This window comes from Acomys minous (genome assembly GCF_964271855.1).
Source record: "Acomys minous genome assembly, chromosome: 16".
NCBI lineage: Eukaryota > Metazoa > Chordata > Mammalia > Rodentia > Muridae > Acomys > Acomys minous.
Genome location: NC_140498.1, coordinates 6,860,696 through 6,886,091, shown reverse-complemented (window position 1 = coordinate 6,886,091; position 25,396 = coordinate 6,860,696). Strand labels below are relative to the sequence as shown.

Here is a 25,396-nt window from a genome sequence, read left to right as displayed (position 1 = left end):
ATCTGGTGATAATCGTTTCTAGTAGGGAGCTTTAAGGGACCAGCCATCACCAAGAACAGGAACACCTCAGATTTGGAGGAAGATGCTTGATGCAAATCATCTCCTCCGAGTCCTCTGATCACCATCACATGGGAATGGTCATTATCACCCCGCAGGCCAACTCCTGAACCCCAGAGGGGCTAGCTCAGCCGAGGCTGTGAAAGTTCAGAAAGGACAAATTCCCAGTGAGATTTGGGACATTTAAATTTGGCTCGATGGGTGCAAATCTCAGAACTATTTGGACTCGAAAACATTAACTGTGACTATACTGTGTGTGTGTGTGTCTTTAAAAGATTTATTTTATGTGTGCCTGTCTGTATGTATATGTACCCCACCCTCAGAAGTCATAAGAGGGCATCAGAGGCCCTCTTCCCACCCCCCACCCCGAGTCAAATCCACCATGTGGATGCTGAGAACTGAGCTTCACCAACCTTCTGTTTTCTGCAAGCCCTGTAATTTGTGTTTCAATGTAGCTCCCCATGTAGGGAGAGAATTCCTTGGAAATAAAAAATCAGGTATTCCTAGAACAACTGGCAAGTTTCAGACTGCCTGCCTGGTTGGCAGCTCATCATGAGAACAATTGGCTCAGCATCGCCATCTACAGTGTCCCCATGGCAACATCCATGAAGGTATCACCCAGGTAGCTTTTCTGAGGAAGGAACACAGGTGATTTCCCCCCCCCCCCCCCAGAGTGCTGATAGGAATGCAAGGCTTCTGAGTGATCAGGCTGTGACGGCATTACACCGAGTGGTTGCTATGGCTTTGGTGAGAAGTGTTGCTTTTCTGAGGATTGCAAAACACTTTATGTTCCAAGCCCATGCTCTCCCTCGTTCTCGACAGAGTGGAAAATGTGCTTCCACGGCTGAAATGTTCTTCTTGAGTCTAGCCCAAAGATGACATTTTTAGGAAAGTTTGAGAAGAATCCTGTGGCTGTTACTGAGTCACGGTAGAGTGGAAATGGATCTTGGCTATTTAAAGAGTTTTGTGCTACTGTTTGAAAATGTCACATTGCTAGGGAACAGGGAAGGAACGGAAAACTTTCCACTGGCTATCAACAAAGAAAGATTGTTGCCAAAAGCCAAACAATGGGCTCGAGTCTGTTACCTGGCTGGCAGAAGGAAGAGGCTGTGTCTCAACAAATGTGATGCTCTTGAGAGAGGTGGCTGATTTGAAGCACAGCACCTGCATCTCTTGCTATGGCCTCAAACAGCTCCCTCCATCTTTGGGCCCCAAGCGCAGCTCCATTGACAGAAGAGGTGAGGTGAGACTCCATCAGCGCTTCCCCGACTTGCCTTTGGCCCTGACAAATACCGCAAGCATCCCTGGTCCCCTTCCTGTAGAATAAGCTTTGAGGAACAGGCGGTTATAGAAATAGAAATATTAATAATGGGTAGAGCTCAGTGGTAGGGCGTTTGCCTAACAAGTACAGGCCCTGAACCCCATCTCTGGCATCATGTGTGTGTGCACACATAAGTGAGTAAATATATACATAAAACAGAATATTATGTACAAAAAAAAAATGGAACTGTGAATTTCGCTTGGTCCTGGAGATGGAACCCAGGGCTTCCAGTGTGCTTGGCAAGTGCTCTATCTCTTAGCTGTGTCTCCACCTAAGATGTGTTTTCAAAATACTTTGTGCCCTAATTTTTATCCTATAACATAGTGTTACTTCTTATGCAGATACAGATGTTTTTAAGGACTACTTAGAAAATCCTGTGCTCCGAATCCAGTCTCTGTTGTTATAGGTTTGCTTTCTTTCTCTGGGAAGTAACGATGTATCATTCTGTAGCCATAGAGGGCACTGCTAACCAAAAATGGCTTTGCTAACTTGATATATAGTAGCGGTACTTTATTGCAGTGCTTTTAATAAGCCAAATATATTTTCACCTGTCTGTTAATCATTAGTATTTTTTTTCAATTTTTGGCAAATTTCCCAATAACATTCTTGGTGAAATATTCTTCGGGGATTTTTTTTTTGTAGATTTGGGGAAGATATTTCTATTTAAAGCACATTAAGCAAAGTCATCTTAATTTCCTTTGGTTTCCAGTTTGTCTTTCGATTTTATTCGTGATGACTTGGGGCACATAACATTTCTACATGCAGCCCTTTAAAGAGTCTTTTTATGAAGGACTGGAGAGATGGCTCAGCAGCTAAAAGCACCAGCTGCTTTTGTAGATGATCTGTGTTCAGTGCACAGCACCCTCATGGGGCGGCTTATAACTTCCTGCAGCTCCAGCTCCATGGGATCCAAAGCCCTCTTCTGGCCTCTGTGGGCACCCATATGCACAAGGCATTTGCAGGTACATAACTAAGAAATACAATAAATCTTTTAAAAATTAAGCAATTCTTTCATGGCTTCTGCATTCAGTACAGGCCCAGAGAGATCTCGTGTCTGGTGCTTATAAGTCACTCAAGTGTTCACACATACATTTATGTTTGTATACGTGTGTATAGCGTTTGCAAGCATGTTTGTCTGGGTGCATGTAGAGGCCAGATGTGTGAACTTTGGGCTTGTTCCTCCATTACTCCCTGCATTAATTTTTGAAACAAAATCTCTCACTGAGCCTAAGCTTACTGATTCATGGAGGCTGGCTGGCTACTGAGCTCCCGTGATCCACCTGGCTCAGCCTCGCCAGCTCTAAGGTGGCAAGTGCATACTGCTACCCATGGTGGTGTTTACATGGGAGATCCAGACTCAGGTTCTCATGGTGGTGTGCCAACCACTTTACTGACTGAGCCATCTCCCTAACCTCACATTTTTATGGTTTTGTTTTCTGCATTTGATTTTCTATTTTCTCCCCTCCCCCCATCTCTTCTCTCAGTTTTTTTGAGAAAGGGTCTCTCTGTGTAGCATTGGCTGTCCTGAATTTACTTTGTAGACAAGGCTTGCCTCCAACTCAAAGAGATCAGGCTGCCTCTGCCTCCCTGAGTGCTGGGGTTAAAAGCGGTGCACCAGTGTGCCTGGCTCTGCAGTTCATTTTCAGTGTGTCTGGAATTAATTTTAGTATATAGGGTTACCAAAGGCTCCACTTTTAAACATTAATTTTTGTTTTAGATGTCAAATGTATCACATTCAAATGCCTATAACCTCAACCTCTTTTTCTTTCTCATATTCTCACCTTAATGTTTAGTTTTGTTTAATAGCATGAGTTTATACCTGATTTAAATATATTCTGTATACTAGAGTGTATCTCTTTTTGGGTAGACTGGACCTCCCTCTTCCTACCGCAATCACACTTTAGAAGTCCTAAGCCCTTTGAGGACCACTTCTTGCAGTAACACAACCTCGGGGGATCAAACAATCGTGAGTAGCTCAACTCATTCCTGCAACTGAATCGACAGAAGTAAGCCTTGAATATTTACAGACCATAGGTGGATGAGCTGCAGTGTGATCTAATCTGAATATGAATTAGTTATGAGCATTCCAAGGATTTAGAGAAGAGGGAACAGGGGGAAAGCAAGATCAGGAAGGGTAGACAGAGAATAAGGAGGAAACACAGGCTAAGAAAAATGCCTTAAGGTTTTAATTGTAAGAACAAAGTGTGTGTGTGTGTGTGTGTGTGTGTGTGTGTGTGTGTGTGTGTGCACGCGCGCGCATGCACACGCAGGCATGTTACAGTGATAGCTGTGTATTACAGTGATAACTATGAGTGTGTATGTGTGTGAGTGTGTTACAGTGATGGCTGTGTTTATGTTACAGTGATAGCTATGAGTGTGTTACAGTAATAGCTCTGTGTGTCACAGTGATAGCTGTGAGTGTATGTGTGTGTTACAGTGATAGCTGTGTGTGTGTGTGTGTGTGTGTGTGTGTGTGTGTGTGTATGTGTGTGTGTATTTAAATAAGATGTGTCAAATGGCAAGCACCCCAAGCCCTACCACAGGAAGGGAATTGAGAGACAGAGCAAGGGAACTGGCAGACTGGACTGTGAGGTCACACTTTCACTTCCACTATGAACTGTCTCCCTCCAACAAGGAGAGAATAGCATTCTTTAAAAAAATGGTGTTGTGCATGGCCTAACTGGTCCCAGTGTACAGGGCTCAAGCAATTCTACCTCAGCCTTCAGAGTAGCCAAGACTATAGGTGTACACCATCCTGCTTAGATCTTAAGGTTTTAAATAAGAAAACAGGGAAGGAGGAAGGAGGGACAGAGGGAGGGAAGGAGGGACAGAGGGAGGGAGGAAAGGAGGGAGGAAAGGACAGAGGGAGGGGAGGAGGGAAGGAGGGACAGGGGAGGGAGAGGAAAGGAGGGAAGGGATTAAGAAGGATTGGGGCAGGTGCTTGTGAACTTCAATATACAAAATACACCATTTTTGTCTCAGACCATGGAAGTGGAGCTGAACGGCCATGGGAAAGCAAGGAAGTGCTGAAGTCACCAACTAAGATGACTGTTGCTTAGCTATGACGCAGACAGTCAGCTGCCACAGAAAGACCTAACAGTTGCCACATTGCTGGCCAATCTTAGCTTGCCTGCTTCCCTGGGGCACAGGAGTGCCAGTGAGCTTTCATCCAAAGAGAGCCATACAGACTTCTGTGCTAACACACCCTTAGCTTTCTCTTTGTTCTCAAACAGGGAAGCGCCTCTACTGTCTCTGTGTGTGTCCAGACAACAGTTATACTCTGTTTATTCACACAGTTCCTTTATTGGAAATCCATCTCTATAATTTTGTTTGATTTTGACAAAAGGGCGAAGAGAAAATCGACTTCTGCGTCTACAGCAAGAATTCACTGTGAGGTTTTCAGAATGACTGGCTGTTTGTTCAGCTCTGTTTAGATAAAATTTGGAAGCAGCGAGCAGTGTGAGAATCACTTATATAAGCATGGGTTTATTAGCACCCCGTGGCTCAGTTTTGGCTGTGATGACAGAGCTGGGAGGTCTAACAGAAGCCAGGAGGCCTCTCTGTTGTCATTCAAGATGAGACAGCTGCCTTTATCCATCCAGTATGGAGTAGGGCGTTCAGCTTTACTCTTAGCCCCAGACAAGGAACAAGGTATCTCTGTGTTTCCACTATGACAGCAGGTGCCTCTCTGTTCCCTATTACTTATTGTCCATTTTCTTTCCATTGTGCCTCATGAGCCTACAGAGTTTCATCATTCAAATAATGACCATCTTAGAATATGCTTCTTCTCTCAAATAAACTATCACTGCTAAGAGCATCACCTTTCTCCAACCCCTCCTCGTGTTGTCATGGATACACTGTTCCCTCAGTACCACCATAGTGTTCATATCTGTCCAAGGTATTTTTGTTTTCCCCTACATAGTTGCCCTCTGTGTATCTGTTATGAATTCTCCTTGCCTTTGGTCAGAAGGCTTGTGCAACCCTAACCTATTACAGCCTCCGTGGCCTCTGAGAATGCTCACCTTCTCTGGAGGAACACCTAACTACTTGGTCTGAGAGGATACGTTTTATGACATGCAGACTGATTTATGTTCAAAGTCCATCACCATCATGACATAATTTACAGTTCTCTCCCATGTAATACATATCATCATCTCATGAGCAAAGGAAAATAAGACTTGTGAAAAATAGGGTGACTGATCAACTGGGGATGGTTAGGAATCACATACCCCATCGTTCACAAAGCCACTTCCCACCCTTACTTGCCAGTATTCCACAAATAGCAAGCTGAGGGATGTCTTCTCCTTGTCAATACAGAAAGAGAAAAATATCATTCCAATGGTAACTAAATAAGCCTGCACACTCCGGTAACACATCATCCTACTAACGAAAGAAGCACCTCTCTGGGATTCAGCCTCCTTACCTATAAGCTTGTAATAGCAGGGGCTTTTGATTTTCTTTTTCCTTTCCTTTTCAGACATAATTTTTCTATCTAACCTGGGCTGGCCCTCAGCCTGAAATGTAGTTCAAGATGCCTTCGAGCACGCCTTCTTCCCACCTCAGCCTCCCACGCACTGGGGCTATGTAGGTGCGCACTACTGTATCTAATTCCAAACTTTTGTAAAAGTATTTTTAATGGAAATCTTACATATGGCTAGGAAAAAATAGCATGTTATGAGTGGTAATGGGAGAATCTAGGAGGTTGTATATTTTCAAATGAGTTGCACCAGTTTTCTTTAATTATGTGACCCCCCACCCCCCGATAAGCTGACTACACACCATTCCCAGGACTAGCTGGGCAAATACAAAGGACACTTGATAAGGAAATTTAAAAACGTAATAATATGAATAAAAATGCAAAGAGAAGAGGAGGAGGGGAAGAGACAATGGAGGAAGAAATAAAAAGAAGTTGGTGGGGGAAAAACGACTATACTACTACTACCACTACTATTACTACTATTACTACTATTACTACTACTATTACTACTACTATTACTACTACTACTACTATTACTACTACTACTATTACTACTATTACTACTACTACTACTACTACTACTACTACTACTACTACTACTACTATTACTACTACTACTATTACTACTACTACTACCACTACTACTATTACTACTAAATCTCAGAATTGGGTGGGAAGTGATGATGAGTGGAGTGGATGGTTATTGGAGAAGTGAATATGATCAAAACACGTCACATGGGATTCTCAAAGAATCAACAAAAATATTGTTAAAAAAATAAACTGCACATACACTTAATCTCTTCTGTGCAAATAGGCAACATATATACTAGTAGTGGTTGGAAGAAGTCCTAAAGTTCTGCCTGGCAAGTCACAGGACAGTTCAGGAGACTAGTCCCCATCCCTCTCACTACCTAGCCACCATGTGACCTCAGCTAGGATGCTTCACGTCACCGGCTTGCCCTGTAGAAGGAGAGAGATGAGCTTGTGAGTTCCAGAGTTCCTGGAGGGCTGGTGTCTCATGACGCTTGGCTTTGCTTTTGACAAGCATCTATCTTTATGAGCCTCCAAATCTGGAGCTCTGAGACGTCCCTTAATCTCCAGTATTTTCCATCAGAAGATTATCTTATTTCTTGTAACTGTTCTTAGCATGACTTTCAAAGTCCAAGTAAATCCTGCAAGACCCTATTACAGGGCTTTATTGTGGCTTCATAGAAGCTAATCATGAAAGCCATGTCCCAAGGGCCATGCAGTGACAGGCCAAGTTAGGGATTGTACATTCCTCACCTCAGCTCACTCAGCCTCAAAAGACCTTTAAAATATTGGTGCTCTTTGCTGCTCTTTCTAGATATTGAGGATGATGCCAAGAGATCAAGGCCTGTATCTTCCACTGAAGGAGAGGAGACAGACGCTGGAGTTAGGTTGAGTAAAGTGTTAGGTGGTGGCTGATTAAAGATAGGTCTCAATGGACTACAGAAACGTCTTAGCCTTAAAACTTTCAAGAGAAAACTCTTACATACAGGGTGTTGTTTATTTTTTATGTTTTATTTATATGTCTGTGTAAGTGTGTGCCATGTGTGTATGGGTGCCCAAGGGGACCACACGAGGGTGTCAGGTCCCCTGGTGGTTGTGAGCCACCCAACGTGGGTACATGGAGTGGCCTCTGGTACTCCAGAATAGCACCAAGTGCTTTTGGCCACTGAATAATCTGCCCCCTCCCCCAAATAAAGAATTCTTGACCAATGGAATAACATGTATAAAATCTGAATTTTGGAACAGGCATGGCATAGCTTGGCCAAGGCTTGCTTCTTAGGCGTGTAACCTGTGCTGTCATGGGGTTCCATTTTTAGAAGGCCCCGACTTAGTTTACTGCCATGCCATCATCATTTAAAAATTCTAAATCGTTTTTGAACAAAGGCCCAGTATTATCATATTCCACCGAGACCCTCAAAATAAATCTTGTCTCTTAGTTAGCATCGTTTAGGGAAAGGGTCCCCCACGAGCGGTGGTGAGCTATGATGCTGGGGAGACCTGAAATGATCCTCTCAAGCTCGCGTGATTTTTCTTGCAGAGTAATACAGCAACATGGGTATTTTCGGATGACTAATATGATGCAAACATGATCGAGGCACAGGCTGATTTGGCGACTGTCATGGGCCATGGATAAATCATAAAAGTCCACTTGGGAGTGGAAAAGAGAGCGGATGTGTGGAAAAAGAGCAAAAAAAAAATGCTTTGTCTTAATGACAAGTTAGGGAAAGGTGGGTGGAGGGGGTAGATGTGAAGCAGGAAAAGACACAGAAAGGCATCGAGCGGACTTACGTGATGTCCTCTCTGACAGACTTTATGAAGTCCCATTGTTATGTTTTTAACTATGTTTACGTGTGTAACATCTAAGTGTGGTGCCCTCAGAGGCCGGAGCACACTAGTTGCTCAGCAACTGGAGTTACACTAGAGTTCAGGTGGTTGTGAGATGCCCAGACATGAATGGTGGGAGCCAGAGTGTGTGTTCTTCAGTGCTGTGCCATCTCTCCTGCCCTGTTCATTCAATCAGTCGTTCGTTCATTCATTAATTCATGCATTGTTTGCTGACCACCCATTGATTGTCCAAATACTTTCAGATTGTGGGATCCAGCTGTGAAAACTAAAGCTCCACCTATGAAAAGCTTATTATAGTCTAAAGAGGAGAAAAGATGCTAAATGAAAAATCACGCTTGTAAGAATGAGTATCTTGAGGGATCGACCTGCTTAAATTCCCTCTCTGTCTGTCTGTCTGTCTGTCTGTCTGTCTGTCTGTCTCTCTCTCTCTCTCTCTCTCTCTCTCTCTCTCTCTCTCTCGTGTGTGTGTGTGTGTGTGTGTGTGTGTGTGTGTGTGTGTGTAGAGGGGGTATGCTAGTGCTAGGGGCAGAAAAAGAAATTTAAAAGGTGAGGCATGGCATGTCGCCTCCCTCAAACTCTTCTCTGACAACGGTTTCCCTACAGGTTTGTTAGAAAACGCTCTTCCCTGCTGCCCTCCCTTTCCCTGTGTAGTTCTGAGGGATCTGTGGTGGCCTTCCTTCCTGGTAGTAGTTTGTGTTTTGGGGCTGGCAAGTCACCCAGCCAGATGGGACTTCCCCGGGAACTTTGGGAATGTAACAAGAAGTCTGATGGTCACTCCCGCCACACAAACTGAGCAATGCTGGAGCTGGTCAGCACTGGGAGGGGCTCAGAGTGAACGAGCAATTGTAAAGGTTGTGGGAGTGTCCAGCCTATCTTCACCACAAAGTCCTGCCACTTTCGTTGGGTTTCACAGGGCGTGCCAGCACCTCTGAGCTAGCAGTCTGTTGTTACACGGCTTTTCAATTCTCTATTACTTCATTTTCTTTTCCCACAAAGATCTCCCACATTAGTAATAAAGGGAGGCATTGGTGGCAGAAACCATCTATACCACCGACAGTTACTTTGAGATCTGCTTTTATTTTATCTAATTTCTGGGTTTGTTTGTTTGTTTGTTTGTTTTTTGGATGGTATCCCACTCATGCCCAGCTCAAACTTGTGATTCTCCTGCCTCAGACTATCTGGAATGCTGGGATAGGGGCATGTACTATTATGCCAGGTTCTCACTGGCATCCAAATTCCATCCTATTTTTCAAAGACTTCTCAGTGTGTAGACCCAGAATTTTGAAGGGTGCACAACTGACGCGAATGGTTAGGAGCCATGCTAAAAGCAGCTCGGGTTACGAGGGACGATGCCTCCACTCTGTACAGTCCACAGGGAAACCACAAGCCCTCTGCATGACACAGAAGAGGCAGCTCACTGGAAACTCTCATGACTGTATCTAACTGAGTCCTTGACCAGCCCCTTTGTGCTGATGTTGCCCTGGAACGAGCTAGATGCCCCTTCATATTCTTCTGCCCTTGGCACTGCTGTTGCCTTCCAGGGCACTATGGGCAGACCTTTGGGTGCCTGATGGATGGGTGAGTCCCTGGGCAAACCAAACATGAGCAGTACTGGTGGGTTCATAGGTGACACAGACATAATGTCACACATAACACTCTCCATTGCTCTCCCTATGGCTGGATTCTCCCACCTAGTCTATGTAGCATTATCAACCACCAGGAAAAAGCCACAGTGCCACTTGAAGGTCTCTTGTGTTCTTATTTGGGGCATAGAGATAGCAAGTTCCTCAGAAAAGTGAAAGTGGGGTATCTGATACAAAGCCAGGCATCTGGAATGGACAGGCTAGCCGAGCTGTTTCAACCCTGGACACGGTTACCAACAAGCCTGAGAATCGGGGTTATTTTTGTGTTTAGTGCTAACGGCTGAGCCCAGGCTGCTTGTCACCTCCTGGCACCAGACACCAGTAACTGTTCTCTGCAAGACTCTAGAGTGCTTGCTTGTCCCACAGCGGGGAGCCAGAGGGTGGGGCTGGGCTCAGTGGCTGGCACAGGCACAGGCACACTCAGAAAGAGTGAGACAAGGTGCACTCTGTCTTTTCCTTAGCCTCAGGGGTGTCCTAAGGCTCTGCTTCCTTTCAGGAGATTAGGAGACAAAGGCTGGGCTGGTTTCAAGCTCAGGCATTTGGAGGGTCAGCACACAAGCAGAATACCAACAGAGTGTGGCCTTTGATCCCCAAGCAGTTACTTCAATGACCTAGCCTCACGCAAAGGCTCAAGTTGTTTCAGAGATTTGTCTGTTCACACAAACACTGCGAAGCTCTTCTTTCCCCTAAGCACCACACTCTCTCTTTGTCAAAACATTTGAAGAAGACTAATTCATGCCTCAAAAGGAATTCTCTCTCACTCACAAAACTGCCGGGCCTGTGAGCTTAGGGCTTTCATGTTAAAATATGTCACGGCATTAGAGGAAGGAGGGAAGAGAGCTCAGAGGCATGCCTGTGGTGGAGGTGGCCGGATTTGCAGTGTGTGCCCTCAGTACAGAGGGGAAAGGCCAGTGGCTCAGGAGGCTGGCTCCTGCCCACACTGGCTAGTATAGGGGCCTGCTGGAAGCTTCGCAAGGAAGTGGAAAACCTGGGTTCTGAAGCCAAGGGCACTCACGTTCAAGTCCAAGCTTTCTATTTACAGGTCATTGGGGGTCTTGTATCATTACATCAGTATCATCTGAGAATTGGGGCGGATACTGCCTGTCTCTCCTTTATGGGATGGTATAAGGATTAATTGGGTTAAAGGTTTTCATCAGAATCCAGCATACATGGAGGATCCCGTAATCCTCAGGGTGCTCCCTTGTGCTTTGGTGAACCTCATTGGGGGGGCATGTAGTCTACAGGTCCCACCATCACCCGGACTCTGCCCAGGAGAGCTGTTCAGCTAGCTGCAGGGCACTTTTCCTTGTCTTGCCAACAGGTCCTGAAGTACGGAACAGAAACTCGGCAACTGACATAAACAATTTCAAACAATAATTTCAGAAGACAAATTGCTCCATTTGGGCACCAAGATTCCTCGCAGAGGCTTTCCCCTCTTGTTTATGTATGCTGTGGCACTGAGCCACGAGTGAATTAGGCAGACAGCATGCACACGCCCCAGAGAGGACAGCAGGAAGGGTGGAGTAGCGGCGGGGGAGGGGGGAACCTCCCATCTGACCCGTTTTCCTTGAAAGCTATTGCTGAGGGAGGTCCTTTAGCCAAGGGACTCTGATTTATGTCTCCTATGTGTTCGTTCATGGAGAGGTCACATGATCTAGTGGCAGATGATAAAAGTTCAAATCCAGCTCCTCTGTTTGTGTGAATCTGGGCAGATCACAGACGGCTTTCTGACTTTCATTTTCCATCCCTCAAGAGACAAAATCATCACACCAGGATGATCAGTTCACTCTAAATCATGATAAACAACTAAACAAATATGAGGGAGACCAACATAGGTAATAATCAAGAGACAGTTGGGAGTAAGAGGGAATTAGAATTTGGAATAAGGGTATGGTTTATAAGGACAAGGACTTCCTTAAATGAAGAGGCAGTTCTGCTTTTCTGTATGACATCGATTTTAGTTTTCCTAAAACCCTGATTCACAAGGCTGAGGTGACTTGGTCCGTAAAGCACACACATGAGGCCCTGAACGCCGATCCCTAGCACCCATGTACGGAAGAGCCCAGGCCAGGCCAGTGTCCACAACGGACCCCTCCTTAAAAAGGAGCATGGAGAGTGATTGAGGTGGGTACCTGGTCAGAACTGGGGTTGTACTATGTGTACAGTTTTGAAATCTACTTGCACCATAAGCACTTTTATACCTCATTATCCTTTGAAAACAAATATATAATGTAAAAATTGTAAGTCATTAAATATGATTTTCAGTCTATTTGGATACTTTCCTTTTGTTGGACAGCTCAAACTTTCCCGCAATGTTTTTCTTCTTTCTTCTGGATATGCAAATAGAAATCTTTAATCCTCTCATGCTATAGATTAGTTTATGATATGTTACACATAAGTATGTGTATGCTGTATTTGTTATATGTGCATGTGCGCATGTATATAGGAATATTAAACTTATGACATAAAGTTATAACACACTTAATAGATATTATTCTATTTAATGATCATATTTTAAGAGACGAAAAGGTGGCTCTACCGTTTAAACACCACGCTTTGAAGAAAGCAGAACCGCTAGCAAAGACTGGCTCTCCACTCCGCCAAGCCTCACTCTGCTGCTATCACACCTCATCCTACCCTCCTAGGTGGCCTTGACCCACCCCACCCCTCCCCCCACCCCTCCCACCCCCCTCCCCCGCCCATGAATCGGCTACACGGAGGAAGACTTTAAGCTGAACACTACTCAGCTGTACAGCTAGCCTTGTGCTCACAGAGCAGGTAGGGAGATAAAAAGTATATTGACGCGACTTAGTTTTGGTAAAGGAAGGGCAGGCTAATGCATCATACAAACAGAAGGTATACTTCAAACTCCTCCCTCTGGCTTGATTTTTAGATATCAGAGTATTTTCAGTTATAGCAGAAAAGGGTTGCGGACTCTTTGCAGTGCCCGAGAAAGTGTCTTTGTGAGTGTCGATAGTCAATAGTGATCTTGTCAGAACACTCGAGGGCCTGGAACGCTCTCCAGCCGCACAAGCCAGATGTAGGGCTAATGCTATCCGCCTCTAGTGGAGACCGAGCAAGAAAATAACTCCTTCTCCAAACACTTGTTTGAAAGAGGGAGAATAAGTGATCAAAAGTGTCTGACAGAATGAAGTGTAAATTCCACGGTGACACCAATGACCTTCACTACTCTTGTATGTGGTCAGAGAAGGGCTAGTCCACAATTAATAGGAGATGATTGTGACAAGGTGCTGTTATGCAGACTCAATATAATCACATTTCTATAATGACATCCAGTCAGTATTATTAAAATCTTGCAAGTTGATGCACTATAACATCATCACGTAATAACCCCTCGATATAATAACGGTTAACATGGATTCACCACTCACGCATGTGACATCGCTGCAGCTCACCGAGTGTGGATTTACAGCCTCGCTTTTGCACTTTTCGCACGCTCTCTCCCTAAACCTCCTAAAATCTCCAGAGAGGGCATCTTGGTTCCCACACTTACAAATTGGAGGTGGAGAGATGGGGGACCTGAAGACACAGCCTGGGTCATGCAGAGAGTGTCCTCTAGAGTTCTAATCTACACCCAACAGACTGTAGCACTGGTTTAAATTTACATTTTAAATTCCAAAGCTTCAGCATCGAGTACTATCCCCTTATGCATAGCATGTACACGCTCCCTCAGAGCCCGCCCCGAGTGCTCTAGAGTGCTGGACCCTGTGTTATTGTGTTTTCCCTCTGCAAGTATATCTATGGTAAAATTTAATAACAAGCTAGGCATAGTAAGATAGTAACAATAATTAGTTAAAAATAGAAAAAGCATATCTTACTGAAAGCTATTAGAGAGCATGCAGTTTGTTTTTGTTTTGTGTTGCTTTCTTTATTTCTGTAGTTTGCCTTTTGGTATTTTCAGGTCATGGTTGATCATGGCTAACTGAGATGGGCAAAAGCACAATGTTGCCTAAGGGGTGAGAACAGGGACAGCGAGTTTCTATTAGGAGCTTTGTGCTTTCTGTCTTTCTCGTTGGCCTGGTGGGGGTCAATGGGAACTTGAGGACAGATACATTTCCCAGGTGCCCGGCCAACCCTCATCTCATTGCTTCTGAGAGATAGCACATGTCTGCCCTCTCTCATGCATCACTCCAGGACCTAAAAATAAACCAACAGATAGAGCCCAGGAGCAAGTTATTCCCGTTACAGGAGGTACAGGAGACACTCAAGAAATGATCAACCTAAACAGCGTAGGAAAGGACAAGAGGAGTTAAGATGATACATTTGGGGTTTTGCTTCGACTATTGCCCTAAGAATATTTCAACTTGTAAAAGAACTTTCCTAACTTTTTTTTTTCTTTTGATGACTATGGCTAAGAAGTGATTTTAATACTTAAAATTTATTAGCATTTGTATGTGCGTGTTAAACATACATTCTATGTCTGTGTCACCCAATTCTCTGTTAGGCCAGAGGTTTAAAATATATAATCAAATAATTACATTATTTATATCTTATAAAGTCATATTTGAAGTTTTATCAACACAATTAAATACTTGTAGAAATATGGCATTTCCAGCCTCCGCTGAGATAGGAATTTTTCCTTATGTCTTAGGCAAATTTGAAAATTATACGAACAGAAATACATTCTTATCTTAAAACATTCTAATGGAAAAAGATCCTCCTCTGCCTGCGTCTAGGTGTCCTTTAAAATAACATGACATATAACCTTCCCCCTTTTCTGTCTTTCTAATGTGTAATTTAAATTTTTAAATAAAAGTATGCTACTGCCTGATCATTTCATAATCTGCTCTTAAAAATTCAGTATCTCGGGCTGTAGACACAGGCCAGTGGTTAAGGGTGCCTTTTGCTCTTCCGGAAGACCTGGTTAGACTCCCACCACCCACGTGGTACCTCACAAGCATCTGTATTTCCAGTTGCAGAGGTTCTGACATCCTGCTCTGGCTGCCATGGGCATCACGCATGCGCATGGTGCGTATATGTAAGGAGCAGACAAAACACTTATGCATATGAAATAAAATAATTACATCTAAAAGATTTTTTTTTTAATTTGTGAATCTTGGAGAACTTTCTGCATCAGTTCCCATGGTGAGTTTTTTTTTTAAATAGTTTTCTGTTTTGCATTATATTCTATTGTATTTTGTAATATGAATTTAGCAATGTACTTAAACATGTCTCTGTGGGTGAATGTTTATGTGGCTTACATCTTTCAAACGTTTAACAATAGAAACCCATTTTGTTTATTTGTTTGTTTGTCTGAGATAAGGTCTTCCTGTATAGCCCAGGCTAGAATTCAAGTGCTGGGATTGTAGGTAGCGCTTCTACAGCTGACTTACAAACTACGATACAATGACGTAGCTAGACAGGTGTGCTCACACTTAGGAGAATAAAGCAGGAGGATTTCAAGACATGGACCAATCTGGGTTACATGGCAACACTCTGTCTCTAAAACAACAACAAAAGCCCAAGTGCCTGTACATATGTGTATGGTTTATATTGTATACCCTGAAATTGCATGGCTAACTGTGAGACTTATACAAAATTATGTCAATTATTTTTTTATAGTTAGTTTATATAGTTATAAATAGTCAGCCAACCATGGTGGCACATGCCTTTAGTCCTAGCACTTGGGAGGCAGAGGCAGGCAGATCTCTGAGAGCTTGAGGCCAGCCTGCCTGGCCTAAAAAGTGAGTCCAGGACAGCCAAGGCTACACAGAGAAACCCTGTCTCAGAAAACCTAAATAACTACATAGTCACCGATAGTTTATGTATACCCTTATTTTCACACTTCTACAGCACTTTATGTTGCCAAGTTTTAAATTTTAACTCATTTGACCTAAGAAAAATATAGCATCCTGACTTTCAGCTTGCATTGATAGGGGTAGCCAACCTTTTGGAATCAATGTTGTCGTCTATCAAGTTCATGTTCAAGATCTGTGCAATTAACTTACAACAACAAAAAATACTCAAAAAAAAAAAAACCCACTAAAAGCTTACACTGTTTTGAATATGTTTGTAGTTTTGTGTGTGACCACATCCTTAGCGTTCCCAAACCACATGTCTCTGGGTCCTGGACTAGGCATTAGGTTGATTTCATGTGTTTCATGTATTCATCAACCATTTCCCCTCAATACTTCCTGTTACTTGTTTTTTAATCTTATTTTTAATAAAAATCTTTGTAATAATTTTGTCTTGAAAATGTTTTCCAGAATTATTTGTTCAAGCTACTCTTTGACTTAAGTTTCTTTTGGTGATTTTTTTTCAAGTAAAGTATTTATTTATTTATTTATTTATTTACTTATTTATTAAGACAAGGTAGGTTTCTTTGTGTACCCTTGGCTGTCCTGGACTCACTTTGTAGACCAGGCTGGCCTTGAACTCATAGAGATCCACCTGTCTCTGCCTCTCTGAGTGCTGGGATTATAGGTGTGCAGCACTGTGCCTAGCAAGTTTTTAATTTTTAAATGGCTAGTGCACCCATTTTTATTTCTACTCTGGCTGGGGAGCCAAGCATGGGACGTCTGTCCCATGCCAAGATTATAAAGTTGTTTTCTTCTGTCTTCTCTATTATATCTTACAGACTTCATCTACTTTTTAATCTCTATGGAATTTATTTTAAAGCTTATGGATATCAATTTTCCCAACATATTTTCATTGCATGCTTTTCTGCGGCTCTGAATAACTGCTACCACATGAGTAAGTCTATATATTTTTTTAATATATAAGTATATGTGCAGTAAGTACATACATGTGTATGTATGCAGTAAGTACATACATGTGTATGCTTGTGTGTGCAGAATCATTGTCATCCTGGCCCACTGATACTATTTTTCTCTTTTACTCTGAATCCTATTTAATAAATAGTTCTTACTTATCTATGTATAATGCCTTAGAGTAGATCTTTTCTCATTATTTCATTGGCTCCTAAATTTTTCTTGAAATGTTTTCTTTTGAAACAAAATGATATTTACTAGTCAAGTTGTATGAAAATCCAGAGATAATGGGTGTCATGAATAATTTAACTAGTCCTAACCACGGGGCTCCGTTGCTAACTCTTTGGTAATGATAACATTAACTAGGGTCATATTTGGAGTTGTAGCCAAAATGTCTCTTACGCCTACTGGTTTAGGAGTTTGCATGCACGTGTGTGTATTTGTATGTGTTTGCTTACACACATAAGTTCACATTTGTATATTTGCATATGTGTGTTTGTATACAATGTTTTCACACTCGTGTGGGTACATATGTGTATTTGTATGCGCTTGATTACACATGAATGTGTTCATATTTGTATCTTGAGTGTCTCTCTTTTCATCCATAACTGGGGAGAGTCATTCCTGCCCCTTAGTGTCTTTCTAAGTCTCGGGTGGGATCCTAGGCAAGCTCACAGACAGAAGGCTCAGAAACGCCTAGCCTTCTTCATTGATAAAGTATCAGATTTGGTAGCAAGTGCTTCCTAAAGAGTAGACAACGCAGGGCTTTCCAAATGGACTCTGCTTCGTTTTCCTATTCTTTCTCTACTGAAATGACACAAAAGGCTAATTGAATACTAGATGCCATTTAAAAAGAAAGCAAGAAGAGTCAGCTCTCCTGCAGGCAAAAGCATCTGTCACCCGTGGAAGTAGGTCAGGGTTGATCTAGGTGTGAAAATGCCGGCTACCACCAGAAGGATAAAACTCAGGTCCGTTTTTAGTCCTTATCTAACGAGGACTTATCAGAGCAGTCAGGATGAGAAAAAGAATTCTTTCTGTTCTAAAGGGTTTCATAGTGTTATGTGCAAAGATTTTCAGAGCAGCTATGCAGACATAAAATTAAAACGAAATGAGGTCTCCAATATAAGTGATTAGTAAATTACTACATACCCATCTTTTGGACAATGAAGTCTTAAAGGAGAACTGTGCTTCTTCAGGGCAGCCAGAAAGACACTTCTACACACCACACTGGGCAGGAGTCACACTGGGCAGTAGAAAGGCTCACCCTCACCCTCTGATTGCAACCTCCACAAATCCCTGGTAGGAACTTCCAAGGACACTGCAGTCCAGTTCAAGTTCAGCAATACAAAACAAATCTTTTTTGTTTTGTTTTGTTTTGTTTTTCAGCTTCACTGAAACTCCTAGAACTTTCCCTTGTACCTAAAACCTTGCCCACAGCCATGCAGATACCAGGGCTCACTGGCTTTTTAAAAGAAAATTTGTTTCTAGAAACAGTGAAGGCAGAATGGTTTACAGGCCACTTCCACCATGTCACATTATCTGTGTGCATCACTTGCCTTCTTTGAGGAGTAGCGGATGTCTTTGTGCCACTAAATAAAGGCCCCAGGACTGATGCTGGAAAGCTTACCTGTGTGTTCATTCCCTGAGGGCCCCAGACAAGAAGTGCTGGTTAAGGCATAGTAAGCATTTGAGAGCTAGGTATTCACTTACCATCGCTTCGCACGCCAAGTGTCAGCAAGTCCTTGCACAAAAGATCACCCAGTAAAGACATTTTACAATATTATGGGCCCTCATTTACTCTAAATCTACGCCTTCTCATAAGGAGATAGCACAGCTAAATGTAGCAGATGGCAGTCAGAGAGAGACCACTGCACCAGAGTTCATCAGGAAGAGAGTGAAATGATTTATCCTCCCTCATCTACCGGGTAAAGAAAGATACTATTCTCCCTTCAAAGTTCACACAGGGTATTTGGGGGCGTTCTGGTAAAAACAAGGCAGCAAGGAACCTTATTTATTGTGGATTTCTGAGGATAAATGCTACGTCTCCGTTGAACAAGATTTGGCAAACTCTCTGTTTTGGCTAAGAATAGTGATCCACATCTGGGCAAATAAAGCTTGATTTATTAGCAATTCTGAAAGAAAAAAAAACCTACCTGCTTAATAAAGTAGAAAATGCTAAGAGCCGAGAGTATAAGGTTGCAAAGCCATTTTGCTAATGGCTGTTGTTATTATTGTTAATCGTATTTATGTCTACCAGAATCTTTTAACTACTTCATGTTTTTCTCCTGTGGGACTCACATGCCTATGTGTCAAGCAAGCTATTCCCAAGAGAAGAATAAGACTTCTTTCTGTAAAATAAGTCCTTCGTAACTGTCAGAGGTTTTTCTCCCCCCTCCCCCCCCCCATAGAGCCCTGCAGCCGCAAAGACCATGAGTCATTTTGCCAACACGGAAATGGAGGCCCAAAGAGCAGAGCAGGCTTTCCCAAGGTCACGCTGTCAGGGAGGATATAGTAGCAACCGCGTGGCTCTGCCTTCAGATTAGAGGGAGCAGTAATTCTGCAGATGCCTGCAGAACGCACCTGCTGGTCCTGCAGCCCCACCTGGACAGAGATGCCAGGTGGCTGCTCACCATCTGTTAGGCGGCTTGTTATGGGTAAATTGCAGCTGCTTTCGTTCTACTTAAACTCTCCTTAAACATGTAATATTTTAACCCTGGGATTCAGCACCTGGTTTCCGCCCTGTATCTATTTCCCTTCCATTTAATCTACTTTAGGTTAGAGACCATTGAAACAAGGTTGATACAATTTGATACAAAGATAAAAAAAAACAAAAACAAAAACCTATCTCTGTCATATACCGTGGCAGATAAAAATGAACACCATTTGCTCTGGCCTTAAAAAAAATTTTTTTTTTTTTTACCCACTTGCCACCCCCTTGCACACCCTCACAGTACTGGCGACTCGGATCCTCGGCGTGCCAGGCAAGTACTCTCATGCTGGCACCATCTCCGATCTCACTTTTTGGGTTTTGGGTTTTTTTTTTTTTTCAGAACCGGAGGTTATAGCTCAGCCACACCACAGTGCCTGGTGTGTGGTAGACAGCCACACACGTCCACCCGCCCCTAAGTGGTTTCACTTACCTAACCTGCCGACAGTAATGAGGCGTGGAAGTACTTCCAAACTCCAGAGCACACGCAACTTCCTCACTTTGGAGCATACCCTCCCCCCCACCCCCTCCTTCCACCCCCAGCCTCTCCCCCTTTATACCATCCTGGATTTTAAATTGCTACAAGCTGCTCTTCTTGGGCGTTCTCATAGCTTGTGCAGGAAGGTACGAGCAGGCTACAGTTCTTACCTAGCTCCACACCCTTTTAAGTTAACATCAGCGCATACCCATGTCCCTAAAACACCACAGAGCCCTGACCTTTACTGTCTTTGAACAATCTTTGTGGGGGAAGATGACAAGTATCTATTTAGCATGTTTATTTCTGAAGCCCCCCCCCCCCCGAGGATCAAACCCTGAGTCCGCTGAGCACGTACAGTATAAGTGAGTGACACCCCAGCTCTTAGCACACATTTTGTGGGTTCCCTTTCTCTGCCAAGCCCTGGCCTAAGTGGTGGAGAGTAAAAAAGTGTTAAACCAAAAGCAGATAAGAAGTCTTGTACACATAAAATAACAATATACCAGTAAATAAGTACAATGTTTAGTCTGTGCAAAGGTCTTGAGTGGATAGGGGATAAAAATAGGGAAGGCAGAAGGGCAAGGCTCTTGCTCCTAACTCAGACAGGGAGAGAGGAGACCGTGGCCTATGAGTAAATTCACTGCTGTAGGACTCAGGGAAATGGAATGGTCTCAAGAAGGTGACCCTAGTCAGACCCTGAAAGTGTCTTTGACCCTTACAAATGATTTAAAATGTCACTGGACATGAAGGCTCATGTCTGTATTTCCAGCACCAGAAGCCTGAGGCAGGAGGATTGCCAGAGTTCTAGGTCAGCCTGAGCTACATAGGGAGTTATAGGCTAGCCTGGCCTACGTTCTCAAATTAATTAATTAAAATATGAATAAGGTTTAAAACTTGGGATACAATTTGTTGTTTAAAGTCCAATTAGTTATAGTCTTTCATGATAATGCCTTAGTATTTAAATTTTAATGTTTGCCGCTGTTTAAAAATTTACAGAAATAGTCAAGGCCATTCAGTTGGGGGAAGGATAAAGTCTCCAGGCTGTCAGTTAAAATCTTCTGGCTTGCACACAACATAAAACTGGATCCGAAGAAGCCAAATTCAATCTACAGGTCATATGTAATGGAAAAGGCCTTCTTTCAGGTTAAATGTGTTGTCTTGAGCTGTAAGGCTAGTTAATGGTTAAGGCAGCACTGGGTTTTGTTTGTTTGTTTGTTTGCTTGCTTTTTAAAATCAAATAATGGACATTTCTTTAGTAGTGTCTCTGATGCTAAATGAGGGGCCGACCTCATGGCCTAAACTCATAAGAGAGACAAATCAGTCTAGATTAACGTGGGACTTAGTGAGCCTCCTCCGTAGTCTTCAGGATGGAAGACAGAAGGATTGGAAGGGCCCAGAATCCCTCCAGGAGGCCCTGGGCTTTCCCTTGGAGGACAAGAAGCTAACTACTCGCAAACATGGGAAGCCGATCTCAGGCACCGGGTCTTCACTGCCTGCTTGGATCATCCCCGATGTCTTTTTTCTACAGCTGTGTGGTATCAGCTTCTCGCCCTTGTCAGGAAGGCAGAGGTAAACTGCTGTCTTCCTTCCCTCTGGATCCTGGGTCAGCCTGTGGGCACCAGGGTTCCTTCCCAAAATGTCCCACCTCATGCCGAGTCTAAGCTAAGACCCGTGTTCTGCATTTTGGGGGACCCAAAAATCTCAAGAGGCTCATAGGATATTGGACAGGACAGATAAAGATTGGAGAAACAGTTCCGGGACTGGAGGTGATTGCCAAGGAAAATACTACAGGCACAGTGAAATGTGCATTTCAGAGAAAACTTTGTCCTAAATATTGATAAATACAGAGAGCTTATCATTGTTTGTTCAAAATGAAGGCTGAACACGGTGTCCTGTATTTCTCATTGGTGAATCTGACAAGTCTGTGTTTCATGGGCAGCTGAGGCTGGGCAACACCAGGTACCACAGTTTGCTTTGGTTTGGGCTGACTGAGATGGGTAAGAGGGAGACAAAGGGAAAAAAACTGGAAAGGTATCGTTTCCTTTGAAACAAAACCCACAAAGGAACCTCTCTATTTTTGATCCGCCTGTGTTTCTGTGTTGTGTCCTTGTATTTTTGTGGACACAGAGATTGATATTTAAAAAAAAAAAAACTGCAGAAAGAAACACCTATTACAAGTACTGAATTAACAATGTTAATATCAACCGTAAAATGTGACCGGCTTGAAAATAACATCCATATTATTATCTGTAGGCGAGCTACCTTCTACTTAGCCCCCTTGTTCCCATACAATCTTTATGCCTTCTGGGAGCCATGCACAATACAGGGGGGAGGTGGGGGGGGAGTTTAGAAAGCGCATCATTCCACGTGGCCATCTACAAGTTAAGTAACCAAGGTGTAGAAGGAAGCAACGGCTGATTGAGGATCCCATGGCTAATGAGCTTTAGTTCTGAGCAGTGCTTGGCCAGGGCTCACAAGCATCCGTTTATGTCCTAACTCAGCTGAGTTTGTTATCAGATTCAGCCCTTGTAAGTGCCACAGACTTGCCTTCATTATTTAGGCATGAGGCGAGTAAGGCAGAGAGAATTATGACTCCGGCATAGGTTAAAGGTCACATAGCCAAATGACAGAGGTGATGGCTGAAAACCCAGCTAGTGTGAACGAGACCCTCACACTCAGCCATGACACCCTGCTTCTGTCAGGTAAGAGTAATTTACATCACCAAACATGTTCGCAAATGCAAACATTCAGAGACCCCCCCCCCCAACTTCTATGGTAGGCCAGCCACTTAATCACAAGGCTACTTGGACTCAGTTAGTGGAAAGTTGGGAAAACATTGTTGCCAGCCACGTCAATCTCAGAGTGAGAGGAATTATCTGCGGACTGTGAGTGTGCCCTACTGCAGCAAGCCCATTGCTATCATCACAAAACGATTTAGTTTCGGTCAGCTTTGAAATATACACTTTAAAATAATAATGCCAGGATTGAAGCAAATATTCACTGTGATATAGGAAGTGTTTGAGTTTACAGCTGGAGTCCCTCAAGAAAGAAAAGGAGGCAAAAGGGGGGGTGTCTGAGAGGGAGGAGGAGGGAGGGAGGGAGGGAGGGAGGGAGGGGGAGAGAGAGAGAGAGAGAGAGAGAGAGAGAGAGAGAGAGAGAGAGAGAGAAATCTAGGTGAGGTAGATACCCTCCCCATTCACTGTTATCCTCAAAGTGAAGAAAAGCCCCCTACACAGAGGCCATCTTAATACAATGCTAGCCAGGCCATGGGGCCCATATGCCCATTGAGATCCCAGGTCCAGAAAGAGCAACCAGTAGCCACCAATTTTCACATTTGCAATTTTTCACAACTTTTTTTTTTTTAAATCTTGCCTCAAAGATGCCCAATTTGCCCATCCTAGATTTCAGTTTCTCCTTCTTATCAAAGATGGAGGAATAGGCTTCCTGTTTCCCAAAACTGCCTTCCTTACAACACAAATGCCTTTTTAAAATGTAAGGTTGGATTTCTTCAGAGCCCCAGGATAAAGATTTGCAGAGTCCAGCTAAAGACTTCAGGCTCACACAAATCCACTAAGCTGGGGATCAGAATGGTGCAAACACTGCCTCCCCCGCACACAGACACTGTAGTTTAGCTGAGGGATTCCTTGAGAAATCTGTTTTGCAAGCCCACTATCAAGAACACCACGGCATCCTTTTAGAGACAATCTGGCCTCTCTCTAGCCCTCCCGCTACCCCCATTAAGCTGCACAGGAGCATTTCAAATAAACTCAGAGTCATGCAAAGACATAACCGACGTCCTCTCTCCTTCAGAAAGGTGGCAGTGTTGCCTTGCGGTTTCGAGCAAATTACCAAACATTTTGAGGCCTCTGATTAACAAACTAACCACCTCACCTCAAGGTGGAAAAGACAGATGCAATCTGTGGCTGACCCTTAGCTAGTGGCTAAGAGATACCATTCAGAACGCCTGAGCTCCGGGCCACTGGTCTGTGGCTACTTAAGCTCTTAAGGTTTCAACTTGCCACAGCTGAACAGAGGCTTAGAAAATCCCCAGGGCGTCTCATAGACACCTAAGGACCAGGATCAACTGAGGCAGTTACAGAGGCCCCTGATGGCCCATCACCCACAGGGTTCATTTTTCAGAACCACTCATCTCAAGTCAGCTGTGTAGCCCACTCAGAAGGGCCAAGGAAAGCGAGTGAGAGTGAGAGACACCAGCCTCCAGCCAACACCTGTTACACAGAAGGCTCACACCACAGCTCTCATCAAAAGGATCCTTCTTAGGTGTGCTCTGTTATCACTGAATGGCTAATTACCGTTATAAAAGCAATAAGATGAAGAGCTGGGTGGCCCTGGCAGGATGCTGATGGGGGACCCACACTCTGGTACCTTCTATAGCCCCCCACATGATCTCTACCCTTATACTCACCTCTCCTGAGTGTCCCTTCAGAAGTTTCTCTGCGTGCCACTAACAACAATTTTAGGGGAAATTGTCCATTTATAAATATCAGATGGTTTGGGAAAAAAATATTTGTGGCACTGGGTTTTTTTTTTCCCCCTCAGTGATGTCATTTTAAATTCTTGGTGTGCTCCAAATTTGCTATTTTTACTTCCTTTAAGTGACTTTTTTGGGGGGGAAATACGTTTGTTTGGATTAGCTACATGTTTGGTGCCCCCTGGCCATGATACACAGTACTAGGTTCATTGTCTCAGCAGTTGTAACTGATAACGCACCCACTCTTTAACTTCAGATGCCGTATTTGCACATTTCAACACTGTTCCTTTTGGATAGTCCCCTCCAAAATGTCTATTCACCAATAGAGGTAAAGTACAGTTAAATGAAGACACCGGGTTATTCGTAAACAAAACTCAAAACTCAACACAGGTAAAAGGGAAGACATTCAGTCAAACACCGCTGTTCACTGTGCAGGAACAGAGTGAGGCCTCCACCACAGGGCCTGAGGCATTCATTGGAAAGCAGTTGAGTGGAGAGTGGTAGAGATGAAAAGTTTAAGAAGGAGTGGGGACCGCCTTACTCTACCTGATCGGAACTTCCTTCTAATCAGCAAAGAGTGCTCAGACCCCAGGAGTGTCATGGTGAGTCTCAGCAAGCCGCTGGGCGCTGGCCAGACGTCCCGCTTTCCACCAGAAACTGGCTCCCAGGAGCCCAGAGGACAGCAGCTAACAACCAAGAATTCATCCAACTCTCCGGGAGCTCCCTTGGGCAGGAGGACTCACAGTGGCCGCCAGTGTCCCCAGAAAACTGGCGCCTCCCCCTCCTCGCCGCGCGAGGCTAATTAACTCCCAGCAGGCAGGACCCTCCTCCTCTGAGGGTGGCCAGGAGCAGCCGCATCCTAGGCGTTCCTGGCTGATGTCATAGGCTGCCAGCGTTCTCGGAGTATCGCCACCACGCCTTTATGAAGGTCCCAAGTTTGTTATCTGATCCTCTTTACTACTGACAGGAGATCAGCCAATCAGGAGCGGCGAGAGGGGCCTGGGGGACCAGGCGCGGCCCGGGAGCCTTAACAACTGGCTCTTAACTCTTTACAGAAGACTAAGCAGTGGCTGCTGGCCCAGGCGGGAGTCTCTGCACTGACACCCCTAAGTCCGAT

General features: G+C 43.9%; 1 protein-coding gene across 1 annotated transcript in view; it reads right to left on the bottom strand.

The window, feature by feature from the left end:
• Window positions 1–25,177, bottom strand: part of MYOCD (myocardin) — a 97,655-nt gene extending 72,478 nt beyond the window's left edge. The window contains exon 1 of the mRNA XM_084762830.1: window positions 24,826–25,177. Within this exon, the coding sequence (XP_084618956.1) occupies window positions 24,826–24,880 (55 nt within the window). The 5' untranslated portion in view covers window positions 24,881–25,177. The remainder of the gene's footprint in view (window positions 1–24,825) is intronic.
• Between the last annotated feature and the right edge of the window lie 219 nt (window positions 25,178–25,396).